This window comes from Lepidochelys kempii, chromosome 21, assembly GCF_965140285.1.
Source record: "Lepidochelys kempii isolate rLepKem1 chromosome 21, rLepKem1.hap1, whole genome shotgun sequence".
Taxonomy (NCBI): domain Eukaryota; kingdom Metazoa; phylum Chordata; order Testudines; family Cheloniidae; genus Lepidochelys; species Lepidochelys kempii.
This window is the reverse complement of record NC_136400.1, coordinates 12,407,418-12,420,635: the sequence shown is the minus strand read 5'-3', so window position 1 is coordinate 12,420,635 and position 13,218 is coordinate 12,407,418. Positions and strand designations below refer to the sequence as shown.

General features: G+C 48.3%; 1 protein-coding gene across 3 annotated transcripts in view; it reads left to right on the top strand.

The window, feature by feature from the left end:
- The first annotated feature begins 1,224 nt into the window (after positions 1 to 1,224).
- The window catches only part of C21H6orf89 (chromosome 21 C6orf89 homolog), a 34,282-nt gene continuing 22,288 nt past the window's right edge, over positions 1,225 to 13,218 (top strand). The window contains exons 1-4 of one of the 3 annotated variants that reach the window (XM_073319499.2): positions 3,770 to 3,955; positions 6,220 to 6,287; positions 7,450 to 7,657; positions 11,804 to 11,969. In XM_073319499.2, coding sequence (XP_073175600.2) covers positions 7,469 to 7,657; positions 11,804 to 11,969 — 355 coding nt within the window. In that variant the 5' untranslated portion in view covers positions 3,770 to 3,955; positions 6,220 to 6,287; positions 7,450 to 7,468. Of the gene's footprint in view, positions 1,306 to 3,419; positions 3,728 to 3,769; positions 3,956 to 6,219; positions 6,288 to 7,449; positions 7,658 to 11,803; positions 11,970 to 13,218 lie in introns of those variants that run through there. The other 2 variants (XM_073319498.2, XM_073319500.2) reach the window with 2 other exon arrangements.

The window sequence follows — 13,218 nt, the reverse complement described above, 5'->3', positions numbered from 1 at the left end:
CAGACGCTACGGAGGGAGACGGTGCGTGGACAAAGCCAAGGCACAGGAGGAAAGTGGGTGAGGCTGTAGGGTGACTGTGGACATGTTGACAAAGCTGTGGACGACTCTTGGCAAAGGAAGGTAGGCCCTGCAAGGGCACTTAGAGCAAAACAGGGAGTGCTGTGGGTGGCCAAGGCAGCTGGGCAGCACCTGGGTGGGGGGCGCTGTGGGTGGCAGAGCAGCAGGGGGGCTGGAACAATAGGGGGGGGGGGCTGAGAGCCATTGAACCAAACCCACAACCCTGTAGATCACGGAAACCGCGTCAAGCCCGGGGGTGCGGTACCAGCCCCGCAGAGCAGACAGGTGGGAGACGGGTGGGTGACGGGGCAACTGGCAAGGGGGTGGGCAGCGCAGCGAGTGGCTGGCAGAGGGTGGGTGGCTGTGGGTGGCCGGGCAGGGGGTGGGGAGGCCGCGGGGCGGGTGAGATGTGGTGGAGGTGAGGCCGGGGGTGGTGCGGGGCGGGGCAGAGGGGCATGGCGGGATGGGGTGCAGCGCATAGGGGCAGAAGGCACAGTGGGGCGAGGGGTGCAGTGGGGCAGAGGGCGCGGTGGGGAAGGGGTGTCGCGGGGCGGGGTGCAGTGGGGCAGAGGGCGCGGTGGGGAAGGGGTGTCACGGGGCGGGGTGCAGTGGGGCAGAGGGTGCGGTGGGGAAGGGGTGTCGCGGGGCGGGGTGCAGTGGGGCAGAAGGCGCAGTGGGGCGAGGGGTGCAGTGGGGCAGAGGGCGCGGTGGGGAAGGGGTGTCGCGGGGCGGGGTGCAGTGGGGCAGAAGGCGCAGTGGGGCGAGGGGTGCAGTGGGGCAGAGGGCGCGGTGGGGAAGGGGTGTCGCGGGGCGGGGTGCAGTGGGGCAGAAGGCGCAGTGGGGCGAGGGGTGCAGTGGGGCAGAGGGCGCGGTGGGGAAGGGGTGTCGCGGGGCAGTGGGGCGAGAGGGGGCAGTGGGGCGAGGGCCTGGGTGTGGTAGGGGTGGGACTGAGGGGCGCGGGGGGGGGGCGCTGGGGCGACGCAGGGGTCGGGGCCAGCAGCGGGGCCAGGGCAAGTGCGGCGTGGTGGGGGCGGGGCAGAGGCCGGGAGGCGCGGTGGGGGCGGGGCTGAGGGCGCAGTGGGGGCGGGGCCCTGGGGGGCGGGGGGCGGGCAGCCTTGGCGGCGCTGCGCAGCTCCTCGCGCCCGACTCCCGGCCAATCGGCGGCCTCGGCAGCAGGAAGCAGGAAGCGCTGGGCGGGTCCCCCCAGCCGGGCGGAGGCAGGAGCACCCGGGCCTGAGCGTGGATGGGGTGAGGGGTCACGGGGCCATGGGGGGCAGAAGGGGAGCGCCCCGGGCGGGGTCAGGAGGCAGAGGGGCAGGAAGGGGCAGAGGGGAGGGGTACTGGGGCAGGAGGGGGAAGGGGCAGAGGGGAGGGGTACTGGGGCAGGAGGGGTACTGGGGCAGAGGGGAGGGGTACTGGGGCAGAGGAGAGGGGTACTGGGGCAGGAGGGGGAAGGAGCAGAGGGGAGGGGTACTGGGGCAGGAGGGGGAAGGGGCAGAGGGGAAGGGTACTGGGGCAGAGGGGAGGGGTACTGGGGCAGAGGGGAGGGGTACTGGGGCAGAGGGGAGGAGTACTGGGGCAGGAGGGGGAAGGGGCAGAGGGGAGGGGTACTGGGGCAGGAGGGGGAAGGGGCAGAGGGGAGGGGTACTGGGGCAGGAGGGGGAAGGGGCAGAGGGGAAGGGTACTGGGGCAGAGGGGAGGGGTACTGGGGCAGAGGGGAGGAGTACTGGGGCAGGAGGGGGAAGGAGCAGAGGAGAGGGGTACTGGGGCAGGAGGAGGGATGGGGCAGAGGAGAGGGGTACTGGGGCAGGAGGGGAGGGGTACTGGGGCAGGAGGGGGAAGGGGCAGAGGAGAGGGGTACTGGGGCAGGAGGGGAGGGGTACTGGGGCAGGAGGGGAGGGGTACTGGGGCAGGAGGGGGAAGGGGCAGAGGGGAGGGGTACTGGGGCAGAGGGGAGGGGTACTGGGGCAGGAGGGGGAAGGGGCAGAGGAGAGGGGTACTGGGGCAGAGGGGAGGGGTACTGGGGCAGGAGGAGGGATGGGGCAGAGGGGAGGGGTACTGGGGCAGGAGGAGGGATGGGGCAGAGGGGAGGGGTACTGGGGCAGAGGGGAGGGGTACTGGGGCAGAGGGGAGGGGTACTGGGGCAGAGGGGAGGGGTACTGGGGCAGAGGGGAGGGGTACTGGGGCAGGAGGAGGGATGGGGCAGAGGAGAGGGGTGCTGGGGCAGGAGGGGGAAGGAGCAGAGGGGAGGGGTACTGGGGCAGAGGGGAGGGGTACTGGGGCAGAGGGGATGGGGCAGGAAGGGGGATGGGACAGGAGCGAGGATGGTGGTAACGAGACATGGAGAGAGGCAGGAGGGAAGGGGGCATCAGAGGGGTGGGGTTACTGGAGGGGGCAAGGGAGGGCAATGGGGATAGTGAAGGGGGAGGAGAGAAAGCGGGAAGCGCCTGGGTGGGGGGGGGGTGTGAAGGTGCTGGGGGCAGGGCAGAGGGGTGAGCCTGATGGCCCAGGTGCACCTGGGCCAGTGGAGGTACAGACGGATTCCCAGGGCACCCTGCCCCTTTGCTGCAAATCCCAGTCAGGGAGCCCATGTGCCCTTGCACCAGCTGCTGGGTGTCCTAGTTCCCTTCTTAGCCCTGCTGCGCTCCAACTGTGGAAAAATGAGAAGTGCGGAGCAGAGAAAAGGCCTTGGCCTTAGTGCAATAACAAACCAACCTGCAAGTGTTTGCACTGCAGCTCTGGGGTGGGGGGGAAGTGATCCCTTAAATGGGGTACCCTCAGGCAACAAAGGTCCAAAATTTCAGTGTTGTACCAAAATACAAAATTTCTAGCAAACCTGGTGTCAGCAGAAGTAATCTAATTAAGGAACAAAATTTGAAGGCAAATATTTAGGTTTTTTGTTTTTGGCCTTTCAGCATATTGCTGTCGTGTTTTGCAATCCAGCATGCTATTGCATGAGAGCCAAATGCTCACAAGGGCTCTGATGCTGCAATTGGATCCCTGCCCCCATGCAAAGCCCCATGGTCTTAAACTGGGCTCTGTGCGGACTCAGGTGCAGGATGGGGTCTAGCTTTCTTTTTCTATTGCTCATGCAGAGTGAGGCACAGATGGGAAACTGACAGCATAAATGGTGAAATGTAAATTTGATTTTTAAAATTTGTTCAGCTTTAACAATCTTGGGTCTTATTAGTAATGTAGGTGAGGAAACTTGTCTTTTAAAAAAAACAATGAGGAGTCTGGTGGCACCTTAAGGACTAATAGATTTATTTGGGCATAAGCTTTCATGGGTAAAAAACCCACTTCTTACCCACGAAAGCTTATGCCCAAATAAATCTGTTAGTCTTTAAGGTGCCACCGGACTCCTTGTTGTTTTTGTGGATACAGACTAACGCAGCTACCCCCTGATACTTGTCTTTTAAAAATGATTTTTAATCCAATAACATCTGTTTTAAAATAGATTGCCACTTTAGCCCAGTTTCTGCAAACACTTATGCACACGCTTAACTTTCAGCACGAGCGTTCACGTTGAAGTCAGTGGGACTGCTCACATGCATGAAGTTGAGCAGATGTTTAAATGTTTTCAGGATTGGAACCTAAGGGCATGATCCTGAATAGAACCTTGCAACCCAACCCGAACCTGACGGGACCTGACTGCAACTGTCTGGCTCAGGTCTGGTCATCTCTGATCACCTTTTCCTGACTATGGGCTTGACGCGTTGTTCTACTGTGTACCTCACTCCTGTTGGCCGCCACATCAGTGCGCTGCTGCGTATGCTGCTGCTCTTGTGTGCTGACAAGTCACACCCCCTCTCCTGCTGCAGGAGGTGGCCAGAGATGGATTGCTGGCACCAGGCATAGGGAGTGGGAAGCTGCTACCAGGCCAAGCCCCAAGCTCAAGGTGAAATGTCGGGTTCAGGTCTGAAAACCTCTCCACACTCTCAGGTTGGGTTTAGGTCAGTTGTCCTCCGCTCGGGTTTGAGTCCTGGTCCGGCTTTAAAGTTAGGCCTGAGCAGACCTCTAATCCTGACAATACCTGCGTGTGAATCACTTTAATCTCATACATAAGTGTTTGCAGGATTGGGGCTTTAAACTATAAATTCTTTAGTTTAGTTAGTTTAGGTCCCTGATTCTCACTGGCTCGCTACCATAAATAAGTATTAAATAATAGTAATAATTAATAATAGTAACCCTGATGGCTTTCCAATAAATAAAAGCCAGAAACAAAACGTAAAGACTGTTATTTCTCTAGTAGGCTTAGCCATATAAGATATAGAAGATTTATTTCCTACATGTATATAGCAACTAAGTAGAAGAGTTAGTCTGTCATTCTTATTTCATAAATCATGTTGCATTGATCTGAAAGTAAATAATGGATATTTTTTAAGGCATTGTTTATTTTTAAAACAATGTTAGACAAGTATTTTATTTTCCAGTAGGGAACACAGATTACTGTTGACTTTGCTAAGGAAATGTGAAAGGTTTTCAATACTAGTATGTGATTTGTAGGTGTCTTCTTCAATTATGCTCCCTAATAGTGGATACTCATATGGGGGGGCTAGTCTTAGGACATATCTCAGTATTTTTGACACTGATGAGCTTCTGCTACTAGGGAAAGGAGAAAACTTGCGCTATGTGACACTTACTGTAAGGATATCTGTCATGAGCTGCTGCATGGAATTGCTGTCAGCAGCTACAAAACAAGCGCTCAATTCTGCAAGCTCTTTGTGCACAGATTTCATTGAATTCACTGGAATTCTTTATGTGGAGGGCTCGCAGGATTGAGCTCTGGCATTTCAGCAAATGATACAAAGAGCTATACAGGAGCTACAGAGAAGCTCAACGACCTTTCAATCCATTTAGTACATCGCTTGCGGTTCCAGTGTCAAGGCAACTAGAACAATCATTAAAGTTGAGCAAAGACCGTTTAATTTTCTGCAGATGCTCTGGCTATTGCTTATTTTGTGAATCAGTGTGTTATATAAATGCAAGAGTCAGTACAATAATATTATTTTTATAGAGCCAGTTGTTTGTAAAGCATCTAGTACATAGGTAGAAAAGGTACCTTTCCTAGAGAGCTTGCACTCTATAATCCAATCTTCCCCATGCTAGCTCCTGGATGTACGGTGGGATTCACAAAGGTGCTTAGGCTCCTAACTCCCATGAAATCAATGGGAGTGAGGCACCTAAATACCTATGGAAATCCCACCCAGAATGCTTACTACTCAATGGCGCTACTCATAAAAGTAAGAACTAATTACATCTTGTAGTAAGCATTTGCCTGGTCAGGTCATAAATTAGCATGAGGAATAAAGACTGGAATAAGACAAGAAGCAGAGCAAAGTGGCATATATCCCATTCCATCTTTTTTTTTTTTAGATTGCTTGTTAGTGTTTCTGATATTGCAGGAATGGAGGGTAGAAATGTCATCACTTGGTTCTAGTTAATTGCTAAAGCTGGAAGGCTAGGAAGCATAATTTTCAGATGACTTCTTTAAGGACAACCAGATTTCAAATTTGGTTGCCTAACAAGGAAACGTGATTTCTTGAATCTTTCTTTTTATTGTGGGGGGAGGATTAGCAAAAATGAGTTGCTATGTAAAATATTTTTCACTGTGTGTTGTACTGCCCTTTGCGCCCTCCAGGACAAGCTGCCGAATTGATCTGTGGTTTTTAAAATACCGGATGAGTTGAGCGATTGGTCAGCGAATACGTGTATAATTAGCCATGTACACTGGTCTCATAATAATGCTGTAGGGAGTGTATCAGGCAGAGCGGAGCCAGAGGAGGAATTTCATGACTTGGTGGACAAGCTATCCACTCCTGCAGTTGGGTGGTGTTGAGAACAAAAGTGAGGCAGGAGCCCTGTTTCTGTTCTCAGCTTGGAGTGAGCCTGAAAAATCTGTACACCTAGGATTTTCACATGTGGGAAAGCACCCTCCGTGCTGGGCTGTATGTGATTAAACTTCCTCTCTCTAAATAGATTTTTGGTTGCCCTAGTCTAGTGGATAATAGAATTTTCCAAGCTCAGAATTAAGAGCTAGGGGAAGGCCCTATATCCAGTCCCCTCCCCTCCAGTGCAGGATATTCATAAGTTTTTATGTGAGTCTCTAATGATGGAACAGTTACAGTCTCAAATGGGTTATTTCCTTATGTCTTTCTACAGCCCATCCCCATTGTACAGTGTCCAGTACAGTGGAGTCCCGATCCATGACTAGGGATCCTAAGTACTGGGTAATACAAATAATTAATATCTTTATGTTATAAGGCTCGGCTATTGTGAAAGACAGGGGCAGTGTTGTGGGAATAAATTTCCTTCACGTATCCTGCTGTTCATCACTGTTCATCACACATCCTGCTGGTCCTCATGTGAAAAGTTTTCAGTGGTAGCATATGATTTGTATATGTCACAAACTTCCCCGCTTAAACTCCATGGTCGGGAATAATTTGCCCTCAAAGGTATCAGAGGGGTAGTCGTGTTAGTCTGTATCCGCAAAAACAACGAGGAGTCCGGTGGCACCTGCCACCGAACTCCTGGTTGTTTTTGCCCTCAAAAGCCATTTTGTCTCTTTCTTGTATTTGCAAGGAGTCTCTCGCTGTAGTACTTGATTGTATAGAGATGCCATATGTGTGAATCACTTGCAAGGAAACGTAAAGGAAGAGCCTAGTACTGTGAACTCTTCCTGCTTGCAGCTAGCACATATCGTATTGCTAATACCCAACAATGAGCTGGCCTTGGAATTAAATTGCAAGAATTTAAATAGTAAAATCGTGACCCTCCACTCACCTGTGCTACTTATTTTTAACAAGGAAGAGGACAGAGGGACAAGGGATTTAATGAACAAAAGATGTGCTTGGTTAAAATAAGTGACTCACTAAAGCTATAACAGAAGAAAGCGTGGCCAATGCACATGCTTATTGTCTTCCATATTCCAAGGTTGACAGTGACCTTCAATGAGCAGTACGTTTTATGGGCCAGATCTTCAGCTTGGGTAAATGGATGTAGCTCTATGGATTTCAGTGAAGCTATATCCGTTTACACCAGCTGAGGATCTGGCCTTTTATCTCCATTTTCTGCCTAGTATCCTTATTAAATCTCATGACCCATAAGGCTGTAGTTTCTTCTTTCTTATGATCTGTAGGAGACACAGATGCAGCAAAGGAGCTTAGGGCTGCAGCTAACTGCTCTCAGATGAACTCCCTTTATGTTTGAATGAACTCTCTCTTTCTTTGGTGACAACCGGCTTTGCAGCTGTGCTGCCTTCCTTTCTCATTTAAAACCTTGAGGATGTGCACTGTTCTGTGGAGGGTGGCCTTGGGCTCTGTGTGTGTGTGTGTGGTGATGGGGAGCTTTTGAAGGTTTCTTGTTGCTTGACTGTGTTCAATCCCCTCGCAGGGATTTTTCACTGGTGGCCATGGAGCTTTCTGCCAGTGAGCTCAGCATTTATGACAAGCTTTCGGAGACCATTGACCTGGTGAGGCAGACTGGACACCAATGTGGAATGTCAGAAAAAGCCATTGAGAAGTTTGTCAAGCAGCTCTTGGAAAAGAATGAGCCCCAAAGGGGACCCCCCCAGTACCCTCTCTTGATGGCTCTCTACAAGGTAAGCCATCTTTCTGACCTGCAGGGATAGGAGATGTTGACACTTATACATACGTGCCTTTTGAGGATTTGACGTTCTTCCTCTACATAATGGCATCTGAGGCTTGTATTTCCCCATGATTAAATAATAAAGGCACAATTGGGAAACTATCCCAATGAGAAGGAAAGACAGGAAGAATACTAAGAGGCCAGTGTGGCTCTATCAGGAGCTCTTTAATGACCTGAAAATCAAAAAAGAATCCTACAAAAAGTGGGAACACGGACAGATTGCTAAGGAGGAGTATGGGAGAATAGCACAAGGATGTAGGGATAAAATCAGAAAGGCTATGGCACAAAATGTCCCCCAGCAAGGGACATAAAAGGCAGTAAGAAGAGGTTCTATAAATACATTAGAAGCAAGAGAAGGACAAAGAGAAGTGTAGGTCTTCTAATGATGGATATCATCAAGAAGGCTAGCAGGTTTAATGCCTGTTTTGCTTCAGTCTTCACTAAAGTAAATTGTAATCAGATTCTTAAGGCAATTAATATTCACAACAAGGAAGAAGGAATGGATAATAGATGTATTCAGATAAGTTAGACGTATTCTAGTTGATGAATTGATGAACTGATGAAATGCATCCTAGGGTATTTAAGGAACTAACTGAAGCAATCTCGGAACCATTAGCCATTATTATTGAGAATTCATGGGGGATGGGTGAGGTCCGAGTGGAGGAGGGAAAACATAGTACTCATCTTTAAAAGGGGGAACAAAGAGGACGCAGGGAATTATCAACCAGTCAGCCTAACTTCGATACCTGGAAACATACTGGAATAAATTGTTAAACAATCAATTTGTAAGCATCTAGAGGCTGATAGAGTCGTAAGTAATAGCCAGCATGGATTTGTTAAGAATAAATCATGCCAAAGCAACCTAATTTCCAACTTTGACGGGGTTACTGGCCTAGTTTGATAGAGGAAAGCTGTAGACATGATGTATCTTGATTTTAGTAAGGCTTTTGATACAGCCCAACATAACTTTCTCATAAACAAACTAGGGAAGTATGGTCTAGATCAATGGCTCTCAGCCTTTACAGATTACTGTACCCCTTTCTGGAGTCTGATTTGTCTTATGTACCCCGAAGTTTCACTTCACACTTAAAAATTACTTCCTTACAAAATCAGACATAAAAACTCAAAAGTCTCAGCACGCTATTACTGAAACATTGCATACTTTCTCACTTTTACCATATAATTATACAATAAAGCAATTGGAATATAAATACTGTGCTTCCATTTCAGTGTATAGTATAGAGAGCAGTATAAACAAGTCATTGTCTGTATGAAATTGTAGTTTGTACTGACTTTGCTAGTGCTTTTTATGTAGCCTGTTGTAAAACAAGGCAAATATCTAGATGAGTTGATGTACCCCCTTGAAGACCTCTGCATATCCCCAGGGGTATGTGTACCTCTGGTTGAGAATTACTGGTCTAGATTAAATTACTATAAACTGGGTGCAAACTGGTTGAAACACTCTTTTCAAAGACTAGTGATCAATGGTTTGCTGAAAATCTGGGGGACATAACTAGTGGGGTTCTGCAGGGGCCTTTCCTGGGTCCAGTAATAGTCAATATTTTCATTAATATGGAGTAGAGAGTATGCTTATAAAATTTACAGATGACGCCAAGCTGAAAGCGTTGCAAGCTCTTTGAAGGATAGGTAGTCAAAATGACCTTAAATTGGAGAATTGGTCTGAATTCAACAAGGTGAAATTCAATAAAGACAAGTGCAAAGTACTTCACTTAGGAAGGAAAAAAATCAAATGCATAACTACACAATGGGAAATAACTGGCTAGGTGGCAGTACGGCTGGAAAGGATCTGTGGGTTATAGTGGATCACAGAGTGACTAGGAGTCAACAATGGGATGCAGCTGTGAAAAAGGATAATATTCTGGGGTGTATTAACAGGAATGTCATATGTAAAACACAGGAGGTAATTGTTCTGTTCTACTTGACACTACCGAGGCCTCAGCTGGAGTACCCTGTCTAATTCTGGGTTCCACATTTTAAAAAAGTTGTGGGCAATTGGAGAGAGTCTAGAGGAGAGCAACTAACATGCTAAAAAGTTTAGAAAACCTGACTTATGAGGAAAGATTTAAAAAAAAAAAAAACCCACGTTGGCATGTTTACTTTTGAGAAAAGAAGAGTGAAGGGAAGGACCTGATAACAGTCCTCAAATATGTTAAGGGCTGTTATTAAGAGGACAGTGATTGATTGATCTCCATATCTGCAGAAGGTAGGACAAGAAGTAATGGGCTTCATCAGTAGTAAGAGAGATTTAGGTTAGATATTAGGAAACACTTTCTAACTATAAGAATAGTTAAGCACAAATAGTACTCCTGGGGGAATTCTGCACCAAAAAATTAAAAAATTTGCAAAATTCTGCATATTTTATTTGTCAAAACAACACAATATAATCACTCCAGTTTCAATTATTTTGGTAACTGATTTCAAAATACAGTAAGTATGTCAACAATACAGACAGCAGCAAAAAAGATTCCCCCAGGAGTAGAGAGTTAAAGAAACCCTTACAACAACAACCCAGTTCCAGTTGTAAAGAATTGGAGGGGACTCTGTGGGGCGCCCAGACATCAGCACCCCCCTCATCGCAGAGCCAAGCTGCGGGGCACTCCCCGGCTCTGCAGAGCCCAGCCACAGAGCACCCCTGCCTTGACACTATCACCTCCTTCCCCTCCAGATTCCATCCACTGGGCACCCCCCAGCCCAGAGACCAGCATCCCGTTCACCCAGAGACCAGACACCAGCACCCTTCTCCCCCTAGAGCCTAGCCACAGGGCACCCCGCTGCCCAGACACCAGCACCCCCAGAGCCTGTACTACCCCCAGCTTCTTTATTGTCCTGCCAGGGGACATGGTGCAGCCCTGCCCTTCCTCACCCTTTGCCAGAGCTGGGTCTTCGGGTCCCTCTCCCGTCCCTGGGAGAATGAGGATCAAGCAGAGCGAGCAGCCACCAGCCCAGCCGGGTTTGGTGTTCCGCTCACTGCGAGCTGGGCTTTGCAGAATCCAGGTGCCCATCTTGGCAGCCAGCAGCTCTGTAGGCCCAATTCTGCAGGGAAAACAGGGAATTTTGCAAAATTCTGCATTGTGCAGTGGTAGAGAATTCCCTGAGGAGTAAAATAGGCTTCCAAGGGAGGTTGTGGAATCCCCTTCATTGATGGTTTTAAAGAACAGGTGTTACAGTGGTTGAGGTTATTTGGTCCTGCCTCAGCGCAGGGGCTGGACTAGACCTTGTGAGATCTCTTCCAGCCCTACATTGACTCCCCATTGATCCTGCACCTGTCTGCATCTGTTTTCTCATCTGTAAAATGGAGATGCACCCTCAAGAGGTTTAATGGTGGGAAAGTGCTATATAGGTTCAAAGTAAAGTGTTTATTGGGTAGGGGGGTGGGTAAAGGAGACAATTTCCAGTAGGGAGTGGTCAGATATTTGCTACAATGATAAGAAATTTCACATTAAAAATACTACTGGATATAATTTTATAGTCCTCTTCTACAACTGACTCTAGAGCATTTTTTGTCATCAAAAGAAGTCTAGTTTTGTCATTCCCAAGAATACACAATGCTACATAGTGAGACTGTGGGTCTTCTGATTTGTATTCCTAGTTCTGTCAACTCAGTATGATTTCTTTGGGGCTTATTTTGGCTGATTGTACCAATGAAGTAACTCCACCAGAGTGTTTTGAGGCTTGGTTAATGCTTGCAAAGTGCTTTGAAATCCTTGCATAAAAGGTGCTACGGAAGTGCAAAATATCTGCTAAGAGACTAGGAGTCTAGAATTGTTCATGGAGATCCCTGGCTTTTCTGATGGAGAATGTTGGTACTTAAGTGTTAAACAACCCCCCATGTCTGCAGATGTTTGTTTAAATACCAATTATCTTCATTCTTGTACAGCCCCAGTGAACGGAAATGAATGAGAAGTCTACACCTGTATGCAACTAGCATTGCTGTTTAAATGAGGTGTCTCAGCGGAAGTTAAAACACACACAACTCCGACACTAGAACCCTTCTTCGTACCTGGATGGAGAAAGTTTCCATTCTGAAGATGACTTCTTCTTTCAGTGTAATTAATCACTTGCCTGTCTTCTCTCACAGGGCCTGCTTACCCTGGGGTTAATCTTGCTAACTGCGTACTTCATGATGCAGCCGTATAGCCCTTCGCCACCTGAAACCACACTCTCCAGAGCCCATGGCTGGGGCTTCCTAGTTGGTCACATCCGACTGCTGTCTTTGCCTATTGCCAAGAAGTACATGCTGGAGAGTAAGGAAATAATTTCTTTGCTGTTGCATAACAGGTGTAGTGAGGCCAGAAGGACAATTGACTCTGAGTTGAACAGTAACTGCACATGCCCGTTGAATGTTTCACTTTCCACCAAACTAATAACACTTTACTGTGATGGTACCAGTCTTGTTTCTAGCACCATATTTACATGCAATCTGGTTTTATCAGTAGCCAGAGCATGAAGTTAGCCTGAAAAAGATTCCCCAAAGCAGTTTCCAGTGTGTAGATCTAGGCTAGGGTGTATCTTCTCTATTAATTTTTTATATCAAATCCTTCTTGCATGTTCTCTTCTAGTACCAAAGACTCTGGTAGAGAAGTTCACTTTCCCTCTACCAGCATATAAAAATGGTGTCCTTGCTTGAAGTGGCTCGGTAGGATACGCAGATATTGCAGTGATAGAAGTACAGTGAGGGCCTTGATAGATAGATTTGCCTGTAAACACTGCCTCTTCATTCTCAGTTAAGCCAAGCGACCTCCCACTTGCAAATCAAAGACCCTGGTGTTTGTGAATAGAAGTTTGAAATGCCAGCCTGCAGTTCTGATTGGTTTAGGGAAAGGCAAGCTTTGCCCATTAGCGTGTTGGGAGGAGACTCTGGGCTTGATAACTGCAGCTTTTGTACCCCTAGAACTCCCAGGGAAGTCAATGGCAGTTCAATGCATGGGATATTAGTGCACTGAATCCGTGATTAGATGTGTCCATGTCACAGTGATGAACACAGTGTAAATGCCTAGATAGACATAATAGGAATGGAAAAGTTTGCGCTGAGTTCTCATTTCCATTCTAAGTCCATTTCCACCAACCCAGGGGACCATAGGTGGGCAGTAGTGTAGGGTCCTGTGGTAATTTTGATAAATCCCTCCTCCAGACTTCAGTAATGGCAATAAACTTTTCAGTTATTCTAACTGAGAAGGTGGCGTGATAGTGATCATCTTGCAGCTCATTGTAAAGCAAAGGCTCAAGTTCTTGCCCTGAGTTGGTTTATATTTAGCGTCAGCGGTTCATTGTGTCCGAGTTCCATTATCTGGCTTTGAACTTCCTGAATTAGCTAAAAAAGACCCTCTGAAATGCCAGCTCCATTCTGCCTTTTCTGAGTGTCTCTCTCTGTTCCGTTGACATAAACACTAGACGGGCTATTGATTGAATCCCATGTGGGTGGGTCATGTGGGTGATTCATTTCCTAGCTTGCAAATTGGGATTTCATGGGCAAAAAAAACAGAGGTGAAGGAG